The sequence below is a fragment of the Gadus morhua genome, chromosome 20 (genome assembly GCF_902167405.1).
Source record: "Gadus morhua chromosome 20, gadMor3.0, whole genome shotgun sequence".
In the NCBI taxonomy this organism is placed as follows: domain Eukaryota; kingdom Metazoa; phylum Chordata; class Actinopteri; order Gadiformes; family Gadidae; genus Gadus; species Gadus morhua.
Window position 1 is genome coordinate 8617388 of NC_044067.1, and position 24596 is coordinate 8641983.

Sequence of the window (24596 nt, forward strand, 5' to 3'; positions counted from 1 at the left end):
CAAATCCAACATTACAGCCGCAGCCATCTACCAAATACTTCTGCGCAAGCGCACAATAAACGTCAGGCTATCAAATTGGTCCAACAGCGGGTGTGAAAATGGTAGGTAACCAAAAGAAACATAAACCATCGGATTGTTATTTTGCTGGTAAGGATCGAACCTACGATAACGACAGTGTTATACAACGTAGAGGTACCTGGGTATTTGTTTTCAGGCTACAACACTATTTACCTCAGTATTTAGCCACCAGAAATGGAAGGTCAGTAGCTGATATTTGGAGACCAGTTAGCTAGCTAGGTTCAGATCTCTTTCTGGTAGCTTCGTAACTTCGACTGAGATCACGTATGCTGCTTGGCGTAAAGCAGGCTGAGACCGTAATAGTAGGTGATGTTAGTAGGATAGTTTTACGATCGTACGGATGGTCTTCATTCGGCTGTTGTAGGAAGATGAGCATTGCCACACACACAGTCAACTCGGCTAACAACAGCAGCCACGACACTCCTCCTTTCTAAAGATAATGCCACTATATGTCCTGGTATGTATTGATGATGTCAAACACTATTGCCCTATTCATCGATTCAAGATTTGTGTTGTTACAGAATGTAGATGATTTTATTTAGAAAAGCGCTAAGTAAGCAAGTGTTTGACCCTCGCCTAAGCTAATGAGAGTTTGCCTGCTTGCATGATTCAGAATTATTTTTTGAGTAATGCTGGCACGGTACTGGTTTAACTTTGCACCTTAAGATCTCCTAGTTGGCTTCCCCCTTCTCAAGTTACCTCTATGACCATACTTATTTGGGAGTTCAGCACGTGCTTTCATAATACTCGGTAGTAAGCCTCAGAATAGCTCAATGTTGGCTATGCTCAGGACATAATTACCAAAGATCCTTCCCTCTGCCCTCTTCACTCACCTCCTGATGTTTACCTGTTTAACAACTAACTTTCGATCGCTTACGGTAGTATAGTTGTCCGAATGCCTGTTGGGGTGTGCGTCCCGCTATTTGTTGTTGTGTGTATCTTGGTCTGCGTATGTCTCTTGCTCCCGTCGGTGCCTGACAGTCCATGTCCTGTACTTGTGCAGCATAAGCTGAAGTCATCGCAGCGGGACAAGGTTCGGCAGTTCATGTCGTTCACCCAGGCGGGGGAGAAGACGGCCGTGTACTGCCTCACTCAGAATGACTGGAAACTAGAGGTTGCTACAGACAACTACTTCCAGAACCCTGATCTCTACTGTAAGGAGTCAATGAAATCCTCTGTGGACAGGAAAAAGTTGGAACACCTCTACAACCGGTACAAAGGCAAGTGTGCAACCCCTCACAGGCTTTATAAAGTGTGTGTGTGTGTGTGTGTGTGTGTGTGTGTGTGTGGTGTGTGTGTGTGTGTGTGTGTGTGTGTGTGTGTGTGTGTGTGTGTGTGTGTGTGTGTGTGTGTTCAGCTGCATAATTGACAACATGATTCTGCCCCATGTCTTGTTTGTGATAGATCCCCAGGACGAAAACAAGATCGGGATAGACGGCATTCAGCAGTTTTGCGATGACCTCTCTCTCGACCCCGCCAGCATCACGGTGCTGGTCGTGGCATGGAAGTTCCGGGCCGCCACCCAGTGCGAGTTTAGCAAGAAAGAGTTCATGGATGGCATGTCGGAGCTTGGGTGAGCAGCACCATCGCCTGATTCCTCCCGGTTCTTTCATGTTCAGCAGTTAACCCTTGATTTATAACCAGCTTACCGTGGTGTTTATTTACTGGTGTTTCTCTGTGGCTCGCTGGGTAAACTGTATATTTATAGATCTACCACTCCACTGCCTAAGGACGTTATTTTGTTCATGTCTGACAGCAGAAGTTATGGAGTTCTTTTTTACCATGTCAGCTGACGTGCTTCAGGTTGTATTTCAACAACACTTGGACTTGTGGAACAACAACAACTGTGTTTTTAGGGGCATGTTATCGGGGTGCAATGTGTAATTATACGTACACAATGAATGTTTACAGCGTTTGTGTGTGTTTTTCTCTCCCAGGTGTGACAGCCCAGAGAAGTTGAAGGCCCTTTTGCCAAGACTGGAACAGGAACTTAAAGACTGTGGAAAGTTTAAGGACTTCTACCAGTTCACTTTTAACTTCGCCTAAAAATCCTGGCCAAAAGGGACTAGGTAAACTAGATTAGACATTGGAGTTTGAAAGTGGATTGAACACAACATTGCTTGGCTACTTGCCTTGATTTGACACCTATGACCTCTGTTTCAGATTTGGAGATGGCTGTGGCTTACTGGAACCTGGTTCTAACGGGGCGTTTTAAGTTCTTGGACCTATGGAATAGATTCCTGTTGGTAAGTTAGTCCAGGGGATTACATTCATATTAAGCAGTTACATGTATATTACTCAGTTTTTACTTGAAAAAAACTTTTCTTTTTAGGAACACCATAAAAGATCAATCCCCAAGGACACGTGGAACTTATTATTGGACTTTGGAAACATGATTTCAGATGACATGTCAAATTATGATGAGGAGGGTAAGTTTGGAAGTTATTGAGGATGTTACGAAAATAAGCTATGTTACAAGATATTTTAATTTAGAAGAGAAATTATGCATACTGTGCCTTGTAAATATAATGTAGTTATTTAGACGCCTTCAACCAAAGACCTTGAATATCCTTACGACAACCAAGAAGTTATGTTTTGCATAAACTTTCCCCATTCATTGTCTGTCTTTCAGGAGCGTGGCCGGTACTCATAGACGATTTTGTGGAATTTGCACGACCTATTGTGACGGGATCAAAGCGTAAAACTCTCTAAAACTCTGAAATTCAAATATTGTGGAATACCTGAACTTTTTTCTCTCTCAAGTGACTTCATAGTAGTTTTTTTTTTTTTTTTTACTTGTTTAATAAAAAAAAGGTAGACTTCAGAGAGTGAGAGAAAGAAACGAAAGACAGCCGAAGCACTTGGAACTCTTAAGAACACCGCCTAGCCGGTAGCTGAGCAATAACAACAACAGGCTTCATTGCTCTTCTGACAACGATTGAGGTGTCAAATTGACAATTGCCATTTTGCCTCTGCCACTCCCATCGGAGCTGCTCTTTCTGGGACACCTTTCCCCCCCCCCCCTCCCCCCCGCCCAAAATCGCCCTCCAAGAGGAGCGCAGTTCCGCCAGGCACAGCCTCGACCTCAGAGGGGGTGGGGGCTGACAGAGGAGGAGTAGGAGGAAGAGGAGGAGGAGCAGCACTAAGGAGGACTCCACTGGCCACCTCTGTACATAGAACGGACTGGAGAGGAGGAGCATTCGCTGTGTTTTGAGGTCTGCGTTGGGTTTTGTCTGGCTGTACAGTTTTAAGTGCTGTGGATCATGATCCCTGTGTGTTCTAAGCTCACACGTCCCCGCGGGGGGGGAAGAGTGCTCGCTACACCAGCACCAACACAACTGATGTGTAAATACTGTACCTACGGAGACAGTTTACAAAGAATTATATGAAGAATAATATAAATATGTTACATTTATAAACGCAAGGGAGGATTGATTTGTGTACAGCGTGTGCTCTCTTGCCGGACGCCTCCAGTATCACCTGAATGATATGATGGTATAGCTGTCAGCTTGGGTCTTTCAATTTCATGAAATAGTTGAGCGGATTATCGAAAGCATGAGAAACAACATTATTGGTTAAATTATGTTGGGTTTCAATAATAAATTTGTAATTTAAGTAAAGCTTGTGCTTCGATTTAAAGAATTTTGTTGTTCACAGGATTTCAAAAAGTACCAATTGATTACTTTGCTGTGATCTTGATAATTATCACTGAGTGTATTCTGCTCTTATCCGATTGTATATTTATGTGCGTATATTTCAAATGAAATGATTATTAAAAAAAATGATAAGATAATATCCATTTACAAAACCTGTCCTTCGTTTACTATTGAGGTACAACATTTAGGAAGGCAAAGTCTTTTAATGTAATGTCTATAGTCGTTCAACTTCAACTTGCATCTGCTCCTCTTATTAACTTTCTAATTTTTGGTTAAGAATGCTGCATTGCTTAGACTCCCTCCAAAACAATTAAATAAAAACAACCTGCATCGAGTATCCGTTGTGGAAAGAGGATGAAACTAAAACTCCTAATACATACACATTTTTTACGATGCTACCACTAAGGAGTTCATAGTGTTGGTATCTTACAGCAGATGATTAACCGCAGACGGGTGACAAAATATGCCTTCTGAATGGATAGGTCTACTCCGATTATCATGGGACTTTCATGTTCTTAAATTCAATGTTACAACATTGTTCATTATTGTTGGTCATTGAAATAGATCATTTTGTTTAGAATATTAAAAAAGGGATTAAATAAAGCATGACATGTTGCCATTATCAAACATGTATTTACTTTCCTTTCTGAAAGAAATCCTATCTTATGATATAGGTTTATGGACTTCATCTTTATATGTTTCATTTCAAGGTAAATTCCCATCCATTATGTTGAATTCCTTTCAAAAGGCCTTCAATTTGTAAAAAATAAATAAAAAGGTTTATGTTACATCTGAGTAGCATAGGGCAAAATAATACCCAAGTATTTGCAACTTTTTTAAATGCACCCAAATGATGGGCTACCTGTGGCTTACCTGGGCATTTAAATTGGGTCCGCCCCCTTGTGCTGCAGCAAGGGTGACGTTTGAATTTTAGATCGCTCTCTCCCGTAAGGTAATATTTGTCCCTAGAGCGTTGTTTTGTTAAGGCTTAATATTGGCCGACGCTTACTTTAACAACGTACTTTTTGAAAGTACGCTGCCCTAATGGACATGGAATCAAATGGGAAGGGTACGTCTCTTCCCAACGACGGGTAAGCGGTGTACAGTTCTGTTGATTGACTTGCCGCATCTTTCCGTGACTTTTATTCGTTGCAAGGGCTCCATAGGTGTTGGTATCTGTTAGGTTTGGGTCGTTATGCGTCGAGAGATCTTACAATGACCGTAGGCCATACACTGCATATTGTTAAACACTATTATTTATAGGTCAATACTACGCAACACTGTGGGCATTAACCGTGGATCAATTTAACTTTGTAGACTTTAGACACTTGCTACTCTAGGTTGATTCAACACATTGACTTGCATCATCAACTATTCTAATCTAAACGCATTACCATTCTCTTCTTTAGGGAGCTTGTATTTTGGTGATTATGCCTTGTGTGGCTAAAGGTAATGTAATGCCGACTGAGCAACTGTCATTCGATATTCTAGCAAGAGTAACCTTACCCGGCATAGTTCATTGTAGTTCTAGTCACCAGAGAATATAACATAAGGCTAGAAAAGAAGAAGGCCTGTGTTGAACTGTTCTAGCCATGAACATGAGTGATCAACCGTTTATGTAATAAGTTTATGTAATTATGTACATTTGTTTTTAAAACACCATTAGAGTGGATGCATATGGGTTCTCAATACCTCAGGCCTGGGAATCCTACGAAGAGGCCATGAATGAGTATGGAGTGGTTCTCAACAGAAGATCCATGAAATGGTCCAAACTTCTTCAGGGGAAAGCTCCCATTGAGAAAAATCTGACAGGTAGATTTTGGTATCCGCTTCAGCTTTTCTCTTCACATGTTAACGATATGTGAATATGATGTGATCTGTATTTGTTGTTGTACCTCGAAGTGAAAAGGTATGTGCGTAAAGGCATACCCAATGAGCATCGGAGTACGATCTGGATGGTGTCCAGTGGGGCCCAAGAACAGCTTCAGTCCCACCCAGGTTTCTACCAATCTCTGCTGGCCATGGAGCACGACCCCAAGCTGGAAGAGGTCATCCATATAGGTCAGCGGCCCTCGCAATGCAATACCTTTGTTCTCCTTGAGGTCACATGAAGTGGACCTATTGTTCAAGGAATTCACGTATTTCCAGATATGTGTGTGTTAAGGCTATCAGGCAGTTATGCGCGACTTCTTTGATAGTGTTGAACCTTGGATTGGAGTGGAGTTATATCTGTGTGCCACTTGATTCCAACCTGGTGATTCACTTCATCTCCTCTGTCCATGGTAGACATGCACAGGACATTCCCTGACAACGTCCTCTTCCAGAGCTCCGTAGAGCCCAGCCAGAGGACGGCGCTGTACAATGTGCTGCTGGCCTACGGACACCACAACAAGGCGGTTGGTTACTGTCAGGTAGAACGCACAGACTTAAGGAAAAATATTGTCCTTGTTTGATTTCCTCCACCTCTGTTTGTCTTTAAGAACAAGGCCAGCCAGTTTTCATTCAGGACTTTCCCTAAGATGTATACGTTTAGATATCTGACTCCACGTTACGTTTTTAAAGTGTGGATGCGAATAGAATGTATTTATTTACGTATTACAATCAAAAACGTGTATCTTTTATAACATACCACACACAGAAGTATCCCAGTGCTTGAACCTCCACTACAGGCCGTTCATAGCCCAGATCACACTAAGTAAATTATGAATGGATCCGATCCTGTCTGATCATCACCCTCTCGTCATTTCAGGGCATGAACTTCATCGCGGGTTACCTCCTCATCATCACTAAGGACGAAGAGAAATCATTCTGGTTGATGGACGCATTGATAGGCAGAATATTGCCAGGTATGCCTATAGCAGCTTACCGAGAGTTAGAAACATTTTCCGTTTCTAACTCTCTCAATGGTTCTCTTTAGTCCTCCTATTCCCATACACACACAGCGGTGAAATAATCTCATTAAGGCGTGTTGTAGACTACTACAGCCCAGCCATGCTGGGGCTGAAGACCGACCAGGAGGTGCTGGGGGATCTGGTGAAGGCCAAAGCCCCTGCAGTGGGCCAGCTGATGACCCAGTTCCCCGGCATATGGACCCTGGTGGTGTCGCGGTGGTTCATCTGCCTCTACATCGACGTGCTTCCTGTAGAGGTAGGTTCGGGCGCGGCGTGAGATTGCGTGAGCGGGGTAGGCATCATTATGACGGTTTGTTTGTTCGTGGCCACAGACTGGGTGTTGTTTGATGAGATCACCTCTGTTTAAATATGTTTAGATGAATCCAATTCTGATTCAGGACACGAACCGGACAATGTCCGGCTCACTCGCATTAAAACCAAAACACATTGTTTTGCACTTGATACACCAGACATCCAAGTAGAGCAGTGTGTTGACGTGGAAAATAACGTTTTGTTTAGAATATTAATAACAATGGGGAATTAAGGAAGTTTGTATTTCTCTTTTACGCTCAGACGGTTCTGCGGATATGGGACTGTCTTTTCTACGAGGGTTCCAAAGTGCTTTTCCGCGTGGCCTTGACCCTCATCAGACACAACCAGCCAGAGATCCTGATGGCTCGTTCTCTCATGGACGTGTGTGAGTGCTTCAAAAGCATCACCAAGGGACCCTTCACCCAGGACTGCCACCACTTTATGCAGGTGGGACAATTTATTTTTAAATCCACTGCTCTGAACGCATGATGACGTCCCAATACAGCCTCAACAATGTATTCCTAGCGAATGGAGCGCTGTAGCCCAAACTAGCATTGGCGATACCCTGGCCGTAGCGGGCAGCTCGAATTGTCCAATTAGATCACTTGACACAGTGTACAAAGATCACACATTTCAACTTTGACCCTGATTGACGCTGACCTCCCAAGTGTGTCTAATCAGAATATGGCTTTGCCTTACGTTCTAATACCAAACGCTGAACTATATTCTAAATGCCCAACCAGGCGTCCAGCTGTTAGTTTACATTGTGTGATACACTATTCATTTAATCTTGAAATACAACAGTCCTTTTCTTCTTCTATGATGGTTTCAGAAAATCTTTGCAGAGCCAGGAAGTCTGTCTATGGCAACCATTACCAAGATGAGGGAATCGTGTCGACAACGCATCATCATGGAGGAGACCAGATAACCAAGAGGACCTGGATTCCATACCATGCTAGCCCTCTCCAATCACCTGTAACTATCACACCGCAGTCACTATGGCAAATTATATACAAGTCTTCCTAAGAAATCCCACTGTAGCACTTTCTTATTGCAATGTAATCCATATTAGAACTTGAATCCGTATTCCTGGTCCTTAAATTCAATTTATTTCCAACATGTGGAAACCTATACCCTTTGGTTTGGACCCTTTCAAGTAGCATGTATAAGACCGACAAAATGCAGATGTCTCTCTATGCCTAGTAAAAGTAATTTAAATATGGCGCTAGGTGTAAACACATTAATGGTAGGCATGGTCAACATGCCCACCCGTTGCTAGTTCGGTGGGAGCCCCAGCAGGGTCAGTCAGTCAATGTCGGAGTACAGACGGTCTTGAGACGAACAAATACAGACATGCTTGGAATTGCATCCCTTTCTAAAGACGTATTTTTTAATGACTATTTTTGGAAGATCCTTTTCTGTGTGCATTTGACCAGTCCAACTTTACTTCCTTGTTTCTGGTTAATCATGAATTGATTTGTTGTTACCTTTTGAAATGCTTTCAAACTACTATTCTATTCAAATAGTAGAAAAACTTTTCTAAAGTTCACATACACGTAAGTTGGATCTCGGATGTGTGTAATGTGTTCCACACGCATTACATTTGCATCCCTGCCAGGGATGTTGTAGTGTGCCGCTCTCTCTGTAAACTAGTGCAGGCTGGCACACCTACGCAGGAGGAAATCCCACACAGTCTACAGTATCTACGGCTACAAAAACACCAGGAAGATGCATAGTATTTATGATACAAATCACTTTTCAAAACTCTGTACAATTGTGAATGTAATAAATTGTACATGAGGCAAAACCACAGTACAACATTTCCTTGTTTTGTCTCTTTAATTACGCTCTTCAAAAAAAGAAAAAAATCAAACATTCCAAATTTAAAACCATATTAAATCGCTACATGGATACACTTCTAGATGAAGAAATATTACTTTTTGTACTTTCCCCTCTCACGTCAAACCATGCATCATTGAGGAGAATAATGAAAGTACAGTTTGGCCACTTTATGATTAAGACAACAAAGGAAATGTCTCAAATGGCAGCGAGCACTGCTTCCAGTTGGGTGAGTACCTTGTGAATTGGCATTAACCACTAGTTATATATCCTACTCATGTCATGGGAGGGAAGGCACTGAATAAAAACTGAAATTATGTTTTGGCCTTTTTTCTTCTTTAAAGACAAGTTCACCACTGGATGTCCTTGGTGCATTTCCCTTTGCCATATGCAACATGGACAAACTATGTAGGTCTTCCCTGGTACCGAACGTCCGGGCTACGACCGAGAGAAACATCCTCCATACAACACGTCAGAACCTCTTGGTAACAGTCACTACGTTACCAAGTAATCCTGAGAATCCATTCAATTCCGCAATCACAAAATCGGTCAACTTCCACGACGACAGCACCACGTGCATGTCGTTGAGGACGCCACAATGACATCCGATGTTATGTGCATAATTCACCTAATTGCCATTTGACCTTTCAACATGGAAGACTCCAACCTAATCACTAATAATGTAGTTATAGAATCCACACACAGTAGATAATGGGGTATGGCTGAGGCTCAGGCCAGAGCATGGCACAGCAACAAAAACCAACTTAAGTCACATCATCATGGTGTTATTTATGGGGGGGGGGCTTTTTTCTTCTCCAGCAGCTCCATCAAGGAGTTTCTGCGGGAAAGTAAAGCTAAACATGCGTACGGGTTGTCCAGAGTAGAAACTGGACACCTTTCTTTTAAAAAGAGGATTGAGTTAAGCTGCCAATCCGTTACATTCCCTTTACATTGACACTACAACAGCTCCCAAAGCATTCCCCTCAGAATCCGTTTTTTCCAAGAATCAATAAATATTACACGATTCGAAAACCTAAACGCTGCATTGGAAGGCAAGAGAAGGCTGTGGAAGATTTAACGCTTTAAATTAAGTGGACCCAACCAACTCTGTCATATTTGTGACACCGAACTATGCAGGGAAGATTCCTATTCTCCCTTCCTCCACGATCTCTCAAAGTCCTAACTGACGCATAAGAGCACTTCAGTTAAGAAAGCACAACCTTAATAAAACCCAAAATAACTCATGACATTTGCAAATGTAAAAAGTACCAAAAGAAAAGTAGCCAAAAACTGGGTTGGAAAAAATAACTCCCGTCCAGAAAGTAGAGTGCCAGGTAGAACAATAAGAGGTATTTAAAGTAGCGGGTTCTACTGTGTTGCATGTTTGTGCGCACGTGTCTGTGTGTGTGAGTGTGTGTGTGTGTGTGTAAAAACGAACACTTGTGTGGTCTGCATGTGCATGCGAACGGGGCATGAATATGGGTAAAATAGTGGTCAAGTTGAGGAAAGCGATAGAGCCGGCTGTCTTAGATGGTCTGGTAACCAGCGTGGCTCCTCTTCCTGCCGATCAGGTAGGCCACAAGGACGATTAGGACCAGGCCGGCCAAGGCAGCTCCCACTATGATGGGGATCAGCATGTCATCCATGTCCAGCTGACACTCCTCAGCTGCAACAGATAAGACGTTGGGGACGAGAACAACCATTGGTCAGGTGGCCTGGGACAGAGGTAGAGATCCTGCACAATAGGGATTCACTTTAAAGTTCAAAACCTACACACCTGGTCCGAACTCTCCGTTGTAGCCAAAGGGCTGCACATGCAGCTGGTAAGTGTGGATGGAGAAGCCTTGGGTCACGGTCAGCGTCTGCTGGTCGCGACACATGTACGAGTGGTCCAGGGTCCCTGGCAGGTAGTTCAGGGTGGGGTTACCGACCAACAAGGGGGGATCTGAGGGAGGCAACAATCAGAACTTCAAATGATCCTCTAGAATGATGAACGTTTGATTTTAAACGTTTTGGCAGCACTTTACAGTAAGGGTCTATTCATTTACCATTACTAAACCTTAGTTCATGCAGTAATAAACATTACTTTATAGCATCAGCGTAGCGGTTAGTACATGACTAGCCCATTAGTTAGCAGTTGATAGCTGTTAATGCTTATAATTGCATTAATCAATGTAAAAAGTAGTTCATTTATGTACCCTTATTAAGGGTTGACAATTTGAAAATTTAAAAAGGAAAGAATACAAGTAGTATGTCAATTCAAACGTCCCGTTTCATAGGAGCGTTGAGAGTTTAGGAAAGGACTGAGGGTGACAGAGGAAGGCAACGGTCTGGTTATAGGTAGGGCCCGGTTGCGTACACACCCTTCATGTCGAGCAACACAGCCGACAAATTCACACCACTCAAGTGGTATTTCTTTGAAGTAGTGTTCTGGAAAAAGAATGGAGGAAAAGAAGAATTAAAACCCACTCAATTCAGTCAATACAATCATTCTGTTGTCAGCACCAGGTGTGGTTCAAAAGCATCATCATGTTGGATGGTGGTAGTTCCCATCCCTTCGCCGTGTTGCCAGATTTCTGCTTTTTGTATAAAACACCCCTATACAAATTTGAAAAATTGTATTGGGACAGATTTGTCCCAGGTGTGATATCGATAGGACCTTGAATTAAAGAGCAGGCCATCCATCATCTTAACCAATAAAATACATGAATGCAAGGATGGGTGGAAATAGACAATTAGGTAGTTAGATTTAGGGCCCAAGCTTCATGGCATCTGAACTGTGTTTACTGCAATCTTTGCATCGGGACAATCAAATTAAATTGTATTTGTATAGCCCTCAATCATAATAACCCTCAATCATCTCAACGAGCATGGCTGGCTGTCAACAGGCCACGTTAACCCTTACAGTAAGAAGGACAAGATGGAAATTCATCTTCCTGGGACATCGCAGATAAATCTCATACAATTTGCACTCTTCAGACGCCATCTAGTGGTCAACTATATGCAGCACATGAAAGTGCAGACCAGAAGCATCTAAAAAGAGGAAAGGACTTTCAGGGCACATGACCAAGACTTTCATCCCACCAAGGAGAAGACGAAAGTCAAGTTTGTCTTCTGCCCGTCGGCCCAATCACTGGAAAGGATCAGGGTGGCGGTCTCCGTTTCACAGGCGCCGGACGCGGAGGTCGCGTTGGGCTGAAGGTTGATCACTGATGCCACAGTCTGGGAACACAGAGAAGCGCGGCCAGGGCGACGTGTGAAGGCATGCGTTACATAGACAGGCCTCAAGGTATTGATATTGCATGGTTCAATAGTGAGCTCAACGGTATCTCACCGCGCCCATGCCTGGCACAGGTTGCACAGCAGGAGTTCAACAATGTTTGACGAGAGAACAACTCAATTCAAAAATCACAGTGATAATGTTTTCCCAGTAGTTATTGTTATATCCCGCTAGGGCTGCATAATTAATTGAAAATCAAAATCACAATTTTGTCCCCTGAAATTAATTCAGAGATAATCAAGTGTGCGTGTAATAATCAAGTAAAGTTACAAATTGTAATTTTAATCGGTCCATAATCATAAAGCCCTTCCTCCAGGCACCAACGCCTAGTTTTTCAGTCTACAACAGAGCAGAGGACTTGTCACTACAAAAAGTTCTGCATTATGCAACATAGAGACCCGGTCTGTCCGACACCACAGTGAGAGGAAGTGTGCGTCACCTTATTATCGGAGGCCGAGTGGTAGGAGACGTTGAGCTGCAGGCCCATGGCGGCCATCAGACAGATGGATCCATTGCCGTTGGTAACATTGTAGCTACCCCATGCTGGAGTGCCGGCAGTGTTGGCATCAGCGGCTACACTCTGGTGCAGAACAGCAGCTGTTAGGGTATGAAGATGGAGGCATTAGCACAGTGAAGCGGCGATTCCCATTAAACCACCTAAATGGGAAACATTACAATACATTTTGCCATAGAACTACCCCAGAACCCGTTATCTAAAGCCTGCTGAGCAAAACACTATTATACAGGGAATAAATAATTTGTTTTGTGTAAGTGATAGGTGAACAAACGAACATATGTCGATCAAACCCCTGCATATCCAAAGCAAAGTCTGGAAATATTTAGAAACTGTTAACATGCATCTGTTCAAGTAGATATAGATAGATAGATAGATAGATAGATAGATAGATAGATAGATAGATAGATAGATAGATAGATAGATAGATACATACATACATACATACATAGATCCAACTCGAAGTTAACAAGTGTTGAATATAGCAAATCAGACTCTACCAGACAATACTAATACATTCCTACTGTCAGTGGCATGTCTCATGGCCATATTGTATTCCATTAGCCGTTAGCCACTATTGCCCTCCTACCTGGTCGTCCCAACATACACATGACAGGAGTCGAGCAGTACAATCCTAATGAAATGTACCCCACATGATTGATAACTAATGAAGATTCTAAATATCAATAATACCCTAATCTAGCCCACGTTTTGAACATCCGTCTGATCTAGAATTAGAGTAAAAACATTTTAGATTTCATAAAGAGCGAATTCAACTATGGCAAGATGTAGGCAGTTATTAAACATATCGGTAATTTCCAATAATAACCACGTGATTGTCAACTCTTGCACAAACAAACAGAAGAACGCGCATGCGCACACGGACCACAGCCCGCATTGAAATTGCGATCTGCATTGTTGTTCTGATTAAAATCAGAAGCCTTCAACGAAACCTACAATTGCAATTCCAGCAAACTTGTTTACGATTATTCCTTAATAAAATGTGTCTAATGACGCAACAATCTTTCCAAAGACCAGTGATTCGATCGAAATTTAAAAAAGAACTTCGAAGCATTAATAATAAATTACACGTTTCTGACGTTTGTCACTGAAATTGAAAGACGGTTAGGCAAATCAATGTCTCAGTAAAGAAATGTTGCTTTGAGCAGCTGAAACGCAGCACGACCTGCGGCAGCTCATCTGGACTTTATTTGGACACCTTGGAGAGAACTTTTCTATCGGTAGCATCATGTATGATAAACTCTGCTACGCACAGGGTTGGTCAGCTTAATAAATGTAAAAATACTTACCCAAAAGTCCAATGAAAAGTGCAGACAATACAAAAGTAAACCGCATCATGTTGGTTTCAGATCGCTCAGTGCTAGCAGACAAAACGAGAATCGGCTAGCAGGCAATAACGCACAGGTAAATTTACCAGATTTTAAGCCAAACAACCTCTTCGTAGCAACAACCACCTATCTTATGGACATTAAGATAAACCAAACGGAGATTGCTACTGCAAAATTGTCCGCGCTGAAAATCACAGCGCCGATATAATAATGTATTCCTAGTGGTGGTTGCTCTACCAGCAGCTAAAAGACTCCTGAATCACGTGACGAAGGATATAACAAACGCTCAGACAGGTCACGTGACGGAGGGTATAAAACCGCCCAGACAGGTCACGTGAAGGAGCATGTAAGGAACGCCCACACAGCTCATGTGACGTATCTTTTTTCATCATCGTTTTTTAGTTCGATACTGTTCAATTTAATTCGTCCACCTAGTTGTGCGTTCATAATACGATAATAATAATAATGTAAGCAAAGGAAAAAAGTTATACTCAATAATCGAGCCTAATGCTTATCGTTAGTTTGCTCTACGCTTTTCTAGAACCGGCCTGCTTCACTTCATGGCACTGAGGTCAGCGAAAATGACCCTAAGAATTTGACGTCTGCCTACTTTTTGACATGGGCCTACTATTGTCAAGATGTCTTCTCTTATCCGTTCAACTTCTTTTTCCACTTAATGACTTACCCCTGTTCTATTTCTATCACTTTACACAAATATGGCAGTGAAAAAAATGAGAAAATAATTGACAATTAACATCAATGAGACGTTTATATTATATATATTTATAATTATATTTATCTTTCTGATTTTAACAATTTGTATTATATAAACATAGGCCTACACAAACTAGTCACCTTACAAGAAAATCAATTCAAATGTAGATATTAATTACCATTATTCTTCTGAATATTTGTGTTTCTCACCAACCTAAAATTTAGTTACGAGTTGGAATAAAAAAGTATTCAAAATAAACAATCTAAGAGAAGTAGAAGAAGAGTCAAAATAAGTAGTTATTGGCCTGTTAACTTTGATGATATACCAACACAATAAACCAGCTATGAAGGCCTAATGGTTTGGGCGTAACGGAGGATCCTTGTAACGCTTTTGTTGAAAGGAGACTATATTAATTGATATGCTTGTTAAGCCTGCTGTATGGTTGGGTGCAAACCAGCTTAGAACTGAACTTGCATGTTTTCTGTTTTTCTGATGTGCTATGTTGGGCAATCACAAATGCACCTGTGAATGATTTCAACATGCTTGGGCGATGGAAACAAAACAAGACATCCGTCCATAACGGCAGGTATTTTGGTGCCAGTGCAGCCTCTTCCTGTGATCAAAGTGAAGGGAAACACTAGACTGTGTCACAACGCGACATGGGTGCACCACAAAGTCTTCAACATCGTATAGGGGAGAAAGACATTATCGTAGCCTGCTTGTTAAGATAGCAACATGACAAACACACAGAGGAGATATATGATGGGGCTTTTCGTTGTGTTGATGCTCATCTATTCAACAGGTAGGTGCACCTTTTTTTAAATTAAATAATGTGTTTCCAATGCATATTTCTGTTGAGTTAGTTTGCAGTTTTGCGTACAGGATTTATAATGATCATAATAATAATACATTGTATTTGTATAGCGCTTTTCTCGCACTCAAAAGGGCTTCAATGTATGAATATATTTATGAATATATTTAATTAATTTATGAATTAAATATACAATGAACTAACGATTTTTTTTGCTGCGTGCGTATATGTCTTGGCGGTTAGACACATGAATATCTAGTAAACTTAATCTGGATTTCCTTTCAGTGTACTGAATTACACATCACTTAACCGTTTCCTCCTATATTAATGACATATAACAAAAATCCATCGATCGACAAAAGATGATCAGAGCTGAGGGCATGCATACAATCAATAATAAATAATAAATTGAAATCATGTAGGATATGTATAACAGGACAAAACTTTAAAATAGATGTTTTATATATTATTGTTTGTTAGATTAATCTGAATGATCAAAGACACACTCAAAACCTCTGTGCATGTAATTGAATAACATTTCCCTATAATGATGTGAGTAGCAATATGCTATAGCGGACTGCATGTCAAATTTTAAAGAAGAGAAATCTGAACAAAATCAAAATTTAGATATGGCTAATATTCTACATTTTCTGGAAAATTGTAATTTCTATTAATTATTATTCTAAATAAGGGTATAAAACCATTAATAACCTAGCAATAAGTATTAAAGTGTCATAAAGCAACAATAATATATCTATGGACATATCATTTTCAGATAAAATACATCAAATATAGGAACAAACAATCTAAATATCTGTAGGTGTCATAAACAAGTTAGAATCTGTAGTTAAAGTCAGTACAATTTCATGTTACAAAAAATAGATGGAATTAACCGACACCACCTTTGTGAATTGTTATATAACTTATTTTTGTATGTAATAAAATATGGCCATGGAAATTAAACCCATTTCGAATTATTAAGCGCATATTCAGTATCCATGGCCAAGTTGTCACGTAGCAGGCTTCACCACAACGGCCTCAGTGAAATAGCAGGCCATGTAGCCCTTTGTGACAGGAAGTCCTCTTTTTTTAACAGGCAGGTGTGCGTTACTTACTCTTACATTTCCCAAAAGCAAGAGAATTGACATTTACATGCACATACTTATTTTAGCCATAGTTGAAGTATTTCCTTGTGTTTCCATCAGAGGCCTATTTGAATGACCCTGCCGTCTGTTACATGCTGGACGGGATTCTCCTTTGTTACTGCATTATTGTGACAGCCCTGTTTTTCAATATCAAGGTGAGATTCAGCACAACTTCAATGTTTCAACTTCTAATTTCATTGGCAATAACCAACAGGCTGAGATAAAAAATTGACCCCCCCCGGTCAATTTGTTCAAACTGTGAAATGTGCATAGGCCCCACTTGTCAAAATGATTATTTTATTAAACTTTTCTGTGAGTTTTCTCATCTAATCAAATGTTCTGAACTTTTTCAGTATTTTCCTAAACAAATGGTAAGTACATTTTTTCTCCAATTACAATTATGGCATTTAGCAGACGCTTTTATCCAAAGCAACTTACATCGGTTAATACACACATTGACACACCGACGGCAGAGTAAACCATGCAAGGTGACAGCCAGCTCGTCAGGAGCAGTCAGGGTTAAGTGTCTTGCTCAGGGACACTCTGAGCTCTGGGGATTGAACTAGCAACCTTTTGGTTTCAAGACAACTGCTCTACCTCCTGAGCTAAGCCTGACCCACTCATCTCCACACTTTCAGACCAAAACTTTTCTCCACAACACCAGCTGCTAATCCTGAGTTGAAATGTAGGCCCACATTTATTGTATTTAGTTTTTCATTCTAGATTGGAGTTAGCGATTACATACACCAATTGAGTACAAAACACAAAAAACATTGAAGACAAGAATGCTCAAAGGGCACCTGCGGGCTACATTCTTATCTCAGATATGATTTAATCTTTTTTAATTTCTAGGATCTTCAAAGCGAAGGGGGCAATGTGGGTCAGCCTGTCATTGAATTACAAGAAATGGTAAGTTTATCAAATAAAGTATATGAACATATACCAGTCTCAAACATCTCCTAGGAACCCAAATGATGAAATACACCATTTTTTTTCTAGAAACAATCTCGTAAGAAAAAGAAGCGCCAAGTTGATGGGGTAAGCAACAATTCTCATGTTCCAAGTCTCCCCTTGAAGACACCTGAAGGGTATGTGGTGTACAGAGGAAGTAAAATGTTTAGACAAGCAACAACTTGGGTTTGTGGCAATACCCCATTTTTGATTATTCAATCACTTCAGTAGGCTCACACCAGTACAATATATGGTATATATAATAGGTAATATATATATACAAGGTTGGTCAATTTCTTGGTAAAAAGGTGTTCCGACATATTTTTTTTATGATTCCTCAACATGGGTATTTCTCTCCCCAGTCAAATCGCATCAGCACTATGGACGCCTATGAGTCGCTGCCTTCCAGTAGCGCCGCGGCCGCCCCTCAGTTGCATCATCGCTGACGTCTGCAGTTACGCTTGGTTTTAGTTGGACATGCATTTCCAATTGATTTCCCTTTTAATTTAAATGTTCTGTAAAGCTATCCTCTTGAATCTTCTTTCGGCCGTTCCCATGTAAGCCTATACATACAATACTCCTGCATAAGAACAATTAAAACACGGTACAACATGTTAAAACACTTTGAAAATGGTTTAATGATGTTGACAACAAAAGAGAACTGTACAGTTTACAGTAAAAGATCTTTATATGTGTATAAAAAAAACAAAAAAAATACAGCAGACAAATGCATCAAAATATCGACTACGTATCCTGATTCACATACGGTTTCTACCCAAGCTTCCTTTTCTACGTCTCCGACCCTGAAGGCCTTTTGTGGTCGCATCAGAAGGGGGTCTCCCTCCCTTCTATTTCTGCTGAGCAGGATTCGCATCCGTAGTGACACCGAAAGACTCAGGTTTCAGGTTCACGACGACAGTGTGGGTATTTAGAGTTCTATGGACAGTCAGATTCAGATTTAGAAGAGAAAATGAGAACTGGGAGCCATTCCTTTAGTTTCGGCCCCGACTCACCAACAGAGAACGCAATGCCTTTACAGAATGCCTTCCCCTCCAGATACACAAACAGAAGAAATATGTACATGTTTACCTTATTTTTTTTTCTTTTCTTATTCTTTTAACCATGTTCACTTGGGATGGGGACCGATATCACACACGCACATACACACAACACACCCAAAAACATACAAAAATACTATTTCTTTAACCTACCAAGAGTAAGACAGTTCTGCAATTAGTTCCATGCTGTGAAAGAAAAAAGAGATACGACTAACAAGAAGTTGAACAGACCTTTTTTAACCCCCACTTAGGTTTCTCAGAAATATACCAAAATATACATCTAAGCTTTGGAATTACTGAGGCTATGACAAAAGCCAGTGCTGGGTTTGTCTCTTAATACACAAGCTGTGGGTTGAAGGACCGAGAGAGATCAAGAGACACAGAACAGAGAGTCATCTTTGGTATCTGCATTTGTCAAAAGTTAAATATTTGGATTTTTGCTTTGGGATATCGGCTTGTGAGATCCTGCGACCACACGTGTAACAATAGCTTTGAGATAAAAAAAACACCAACAACAACAACAACAAAGAAACGGCGTCACCGAAACTCGCCGGGGCCAGAAGTCAGGTGCCCCGTGAGCCAGTAGGACGCAGCTCCGGCAGGGTGCTGCATCGTGATGCATAGTGTCACAGCGGAGCCCCCCCAAGACACAAGAGAGACATGAGGTCAAAAGCGAAGCTTGGACAACAAGAGAGTGAAGCGGTAGAATTCTGCGGGAAACCGACAAGACGTGCACCCGGGATCACGACGAGCACGCTAGGGAATACAGTGTACGGGGGGGGGGGGGGGGGGCACAGACAGACGCAGTGTGTACGGAAGAGGCAGCGACAGAGCATCTACGGGGTAAGGTCTTTAGGAAAGGGGCAAAAAGTAACCTATAGCAACAGCGATGAAGACAGACAGATATTAGGTCCTGAGCATTTACAGTGTGCACAGGATTAACCCTCAGTGTGTATTAACAAATATCACGCAGCCATCACCGGATTGGTTTACTTTTGATCTGCTGGAGAAGCCCATGAATACCCACCCTAACTGTACCACTCCCATGTCAGCAGACACGACTGTCTTTGGGCTCAAAATGCTAAACCAACACCGATGGGCACTTGGGTTGCAATGTGATGTCAAGCAGTGGCCGGAAGCCAGGGAGGGGTAAAGGTACTTCCACATACAATCACTATTAGTCTTTGGTTAATGTTGTTGTTACCACAGAAAAGAGCACTACAAACAGAGCTGTGATATACGAATCACCCAGGGAGACTTATACATGTACCATAACGGAATCAAACAAGAAAGGATTGTCAAATCATAGGAATATATGTTATATAGGGTGGCGGGGCATAGAAAAGCATTCCACTACTTAAAAACACAAAACATAACCAAAAATATTTTAAGCAAGGCGTGTGGTTTTGCTCTGACGCATATAAAAATAAAATGAATAAATTATATACATATATCTTACAATAAAACATTTTTAAAGACTGCTTGAAAAAAAATGTAAACCATGAGGGTTTACTTGTGACCTCGAGGGGGGGGGGGGGTTAGAAAAAAAAAAGAACAAGCGATACTGGCATGTACAGTCTCTCCCTGGTGAAGGCATCTCACAACCCCTTTCTATAACTGGCAGGCGCGTGGGCTTCTCCAACGATATCGTATGTTATTTTTAGTTTTTTTTCTCTTTTTTTTATATCACTATTATTACTACAGATTAAAGCAAGTTTGACTCGTTCTTCGTGATAGAAATGAGGTATACAACAGCTCCCTTGCCATACAGGTTTCCCACCTTTTGAACATTAAACCAACGGTAAAGCGGCTAGCCAAGTGGTACCGTCTTGGCCTACTGAAAAGAGACGCAACGATCCATAATTTAGCGTTAGAAAAGTGATCACTGAATTCCCGACCGAATCAAAAAGCATTCAGGCCACGGCGATGTCCGGCGGCTCCTTGCGCGAGACCAAACATTCAGTACAGAGTGGAAACCAAATTAGTAAAAACAAAGAAAAACAGATCTTGACCTATCAAAATAATCTTTTTCTTTGCAACGAATCGAGCCAAAACTTAAAAAGAACTCGGTAGGGGAACCCACTGTTTGGTTTAATGAAGACAGGCAGGTTCTCATTTCAGTTGTATAACATCCCTCAAACACATCTTGGAAGATGGGGGGGGGGGGGGGGGGGGGTGCACCATAATGGTTTGCTGGATGCCCTCCCTATTTTCTCTGTAATCCAATCCAAATATGTGCTCCCACACATACACACACACACACACACACACACACACACACCCCCACACATACACACCTGCTGGAGTTATTAGTAAAGCTTTTACACAGGCATCTGCTGCCTGTTTGGAGTCACACCTATACAACTATAGGTTGCAACGCAATCACGTCAGGACAGCACACAAAATGCCCATCGTACATTGAACTGTTTCAGTGAAAACAATGCACTAGCTGGTCCCTACACCAGATGGGGACAGCTCCCCCCGCAGACACACATCAACAACAACAATGCTACAATGCGTTTGTCTACTACATAACAATAAGGCATAAATGATAGTTAATATTTTTTTGTTATTTTCAAACGAAGTAAGCCAGTGATCTTGCCCTCACACACACAGACACTATACAAAACAATTAAAGGCATAAAGTAATAAAAAATAATAAAAATCGAATGATTGTTAAAGACGACACGGCAAATCAAGTCCACGAGAGCTCAAAAGAACAACTCAAACTATATAAAACTGAGATTAAGAACGAGGATGGTTTGTGAGTCTCCATCTTCCCAACTTCCATGCAGTGCGTCCAATCAGAGCACGGCTTTACTCGCCACTGCCACTGAAAAGGTTGCACCTATTAACACAGACAGACAGAACTGGCAGCGGCTCCTGTGTGCCCACTGCCCACACAAGCATGTTCTCAAGTCTTCTTGTACTTTCTTTTTTGGTCTAGACAGTTTTCAAAAAAAGTTCTGCTAATTCTGCAATAATAAAAAGGAAGTATTTAGGGGAAGATTTTTTCTTTTTAGTACGAATGATAAACACTACATTCAGTCTTGATAACATACTGGTTCAAATATAAAATATGAATATATCTTACATGTGTTGAATATATATATATTATATGTATAGAATGAAGAGAGAAAGAAAAAAAAGAGAAAAGAAATCTAATTCTTACGTCGTTCCTCGGATAAATATTTCAGTAACAACCCAATGGTGACGATGGCTACTGGGTACACCTTGCTAGCGCACTCTTCAAACTCTTGGGTACAAACAACACTAACAGAGGGCCGGTCCTCAGAGCCTACGCTGGTCTGAGGAGCCAGAAACGTGAGCAGCAAGACACCGGCCAGGCTGCGGAGAGAGAGGCTATCACTTTGGCAAGAAGGATCGCAAAATAACAGTTTAACCTGGAAATACCTCATAAATAGTAGTACTAGAAAATAGCAGTAGTAAGTTGTCTTAGTATTTTTTTTAATTATTATTCGTGGTTCACTATCAATTTCGAAATGGCAAGCCAGACAGTGCTTGTACATTCCACACCGCTTCTCCAGCCAAGACATTTCTAGTAAAGAACTTGCGTCCAAGTGCTGCTGAGGTATATTCAGACAATAGTAATTTGCCAGTAGAAAGAAGGACTTCAATGGACACATTTCACTGCGGTCAAGTGTTTTGAATAACCACCGGTGGCTGTTAATTTGACTCCTCTTTAGCAGTAGTAAAATCGTGAGGAGATTCTAGGAAGGGATATGGAGGAGGAGGTGGGGGCTGAAGGTGCAGCACATTATCCGCACGGCTTCGTCTAACAGGTTGGGTCAGATACTTTGGCATGGTACAAGCGTGGTTTAGCAGGTGTAATCAAGCGAGCTACCGCCGTGTCTCTTTAGGGACACGCACGTTGGGGAATGGGAAGGGGTGGCGCAGGCGGTCTCCAAGAAGACAGGTTTAGAGACTGATCTGCTGCTCCCTGCACTCTCACAGTGGGGGGGGGGGGGGGGGCTGGTCCGCTGCACCTGAATTTCCCAGGATGCAGCGGTAAAGCTATAGGAGGTCATGCAGGCCTCCCGCCAACAGACGAGGCTTTCATAGACGCTGAAAGCAGCAAGTGGTTAAAGCTAAGTTTTCTTCCTGTGGTCCTTATTAAGCAGCAACAACAACCACCGAAGAACGCAAGTATGAGTGAAAGAGGGGGGTGGTTGACGGAGGCATGGGAGTAACGGTCAACAGTAACATGCGTGCTATCGGAGGCACACCAGCGCATGAAAAAAACCACTTTGGTTTAAGCTTTAGTATTATGGCTAGATTTTCTCTTATTTTTCTTTTGGAAAACTTAAAAATCCAACCGAAAACTGACAAGTTCTCCTAAAAGCGTTATTATAGTTCAAAACCGCTACTAAAAATAGCCTAGACCATGTTCACTGTAGGAATCAGAGAACCGAACAAGATTAAAGAGGGCCCAAAATTATAAAACCATTAAAAATTCCCACCCAGGTTATTTATAGAAACTAAGCGGAAGGAAACCGCTTCCTCATGCCCCGACCTGCCAAACCCATATTTGGTAATTTGTGCTGCCAATTAAAAGCTGAGCAAGGAAAAAAACTTAAAAAGTTATCTTTGGAAAATGATCAAAATATTGCATTTCTATAGTTTGCTGACAATGAGAAATGTTGTATTAATAAATATATCGACTAGGCTATGCTAAACTACACAATTGTTTTAACAAATATTTTTGGTATTTCTTGAAGTAAGCCAGTCAAACGACTGCAACCTAAAAAAGGACCGTTAAAAAAAAAAAACGCCAACAGATTTTTCACACCTCATACAACAGGCAGACTGCAGCTCAATGATCCAGTTCCTTTTTTTTGGTACAGATACTGTGCACAAGTAGATACGACGGTACGTAAAAAAAACAGGCAACAAAAAAAACAACCCACCTACCCAATGTGTTAGTGTGATGATCGTGGCCCTCCGTGCCGACTGCAGCACAGCCTGTGCCCTCTGGCGACTGGGGGCCCTGTGGGGACCCGGTCACACACACACACCCACTGAAGCCCGACAGTTCAACCACCACGATCATCAACTAAGAATAATAATGATAATAATTCGATAATATTTCTTCGTCGACACCCTCGTTCGGAACGTGCCGCTTGTGTGCGGCGCCGCTTTAAAGCTCTCGACGTGAGGAGTCGAGCCCCGATCAGTGTCTATGGTCGGCGCCCAGACGGCCAGTTTACAAACAGAAGCCAACTGGGTGGCGGTCACGCCACTGCTGCGGCGTGTAGAGCTCAGTGTTTACAGACAGAGTGGACTGAAGGGACACGTCTGCTCCTTCGCACCCTTAAAGCAACAAGCGTCACATCGGCCACTTATTACTCGTTTTTAAAGCCTTATAACCACAGTTAGAAAGTGATATAGGAGTTGAACGATTCATTTTAGGTTGATATTAGATTTAGACGCTTAAAAAAAAAAAAAGATATATAAAAGAAAAACATAAAAAACAACTAAATCATACGTCCTAGAAGACATAACTTTGATATGAATTTGGTATGGGTCTGTCCAACAGTACCCGATAGATAAACTATTATTTGGGGGACGCACAAGCCCCCTTTAGTGATGATGAGTATTGTTAATGGTTAACAATTTGGTGGTTAGAAAGTTGAAAAAGAAATAATCATGACTTTTTGGTTAGAAAGTATTCCAGAGCTAATTCTGAATTAGAAAGGATACATAGTATATATCTATATAGATATACATACACAGACACTCACAAAAAAATTAAAGTGAACAAGACAAACAGCTCAGTGGTACCACAGTGGTGACTCTGGGCTTGGAGCGGGAGTCTGTGGTAGAACAGTCTGGCTACGGTGTGTGTGACACTGTAGCAGGAAAACAAAAACGAAAGACAACGACTGTCTCACCTGGGTTAGAGGCGGACTACAATTTTTGGTGGCAGCGAAAACAATGACATTTCAACAGGGGTGGGGGGGGGGGTTGGAGGAACGG

General features: G+C 41.6%; 3 protein-coding genes across 3 annotated transcripts; 2 read left to right on the forward strand and 1 right to left on the reverse strand.

The window, feature by feature from the left end:
- Window positions 1–189: 189 nt before the first annotated feature.
- On the forward strand, window positions 190–4069 carry LOC115532810 (DCN1-like protein 1). The gene is given in 8 exon segments (XM_030342705.1): window positions 190–535; window positions 1082–1298; window positions 1483–1651; window positions 2016–2121; window positions 2123–2147; window positions 2242–2324; window positions 2411–2507; window positions 2711–4069. Coding segments are annotated over 8 exon segments (795 nt in total). The 5' UTR covers window positions 190–517; the 3' UTR covers window positions 2791–4069.
- A 579-nt stretch (window positions 4070–4648) lies between these two features.
- LOC115532809 (growth hormone-regulated TBC protein 1-A-like) lies at window positions 4649–8757 on the forward strand. The gene is made up of 8 exons (XM_030342704.1): window positions 4649–4825; window positions 5401–5546; window positions 5637–5795; window positions 6021–6145; window positions 6484–6580; window positions 6709–6881; window positions 7199–7384; window positions 7770–8757. Exons 1-8 carry the CDS (start codon window positions 4779–4781, stop codon window positions 7863–7865), a joined length of 1029 nt encoding a protein of 342 aa, XP_030198564.1. The 5' UTR covers window positions 4649–4778; the 3' UTR covers window positions 7866–8757.
- LOC115532812 (lysosome-associated membrane glycoprotein 1-like) lies at window positions 8758–14200 on the reverse strand. The gene is made up of 6 exons (XM_030342707.1): window positions 13881–14200; window positions 12496–12653; window positions 11861–11998; window positions 11140–11206; window positions 10554–10721; window positions 8758–10442 (listed from the first exon to the last, which is right to left on the reverse strand). The coding sequence occupies exons 1-6, from the start codon at window positions 13927–13929 to the stop codon at window positions 10303–10305; spliced, it is 720 nt and encodes a 239-aa protein (XP_030198567.1). The 5' UTR covers window positions 13930–14200; the 3' UTR covers window positions 8758–10302.
- Between the last annotated feature and the right edge of the window lie 10396 nt (window positions 14201–24596).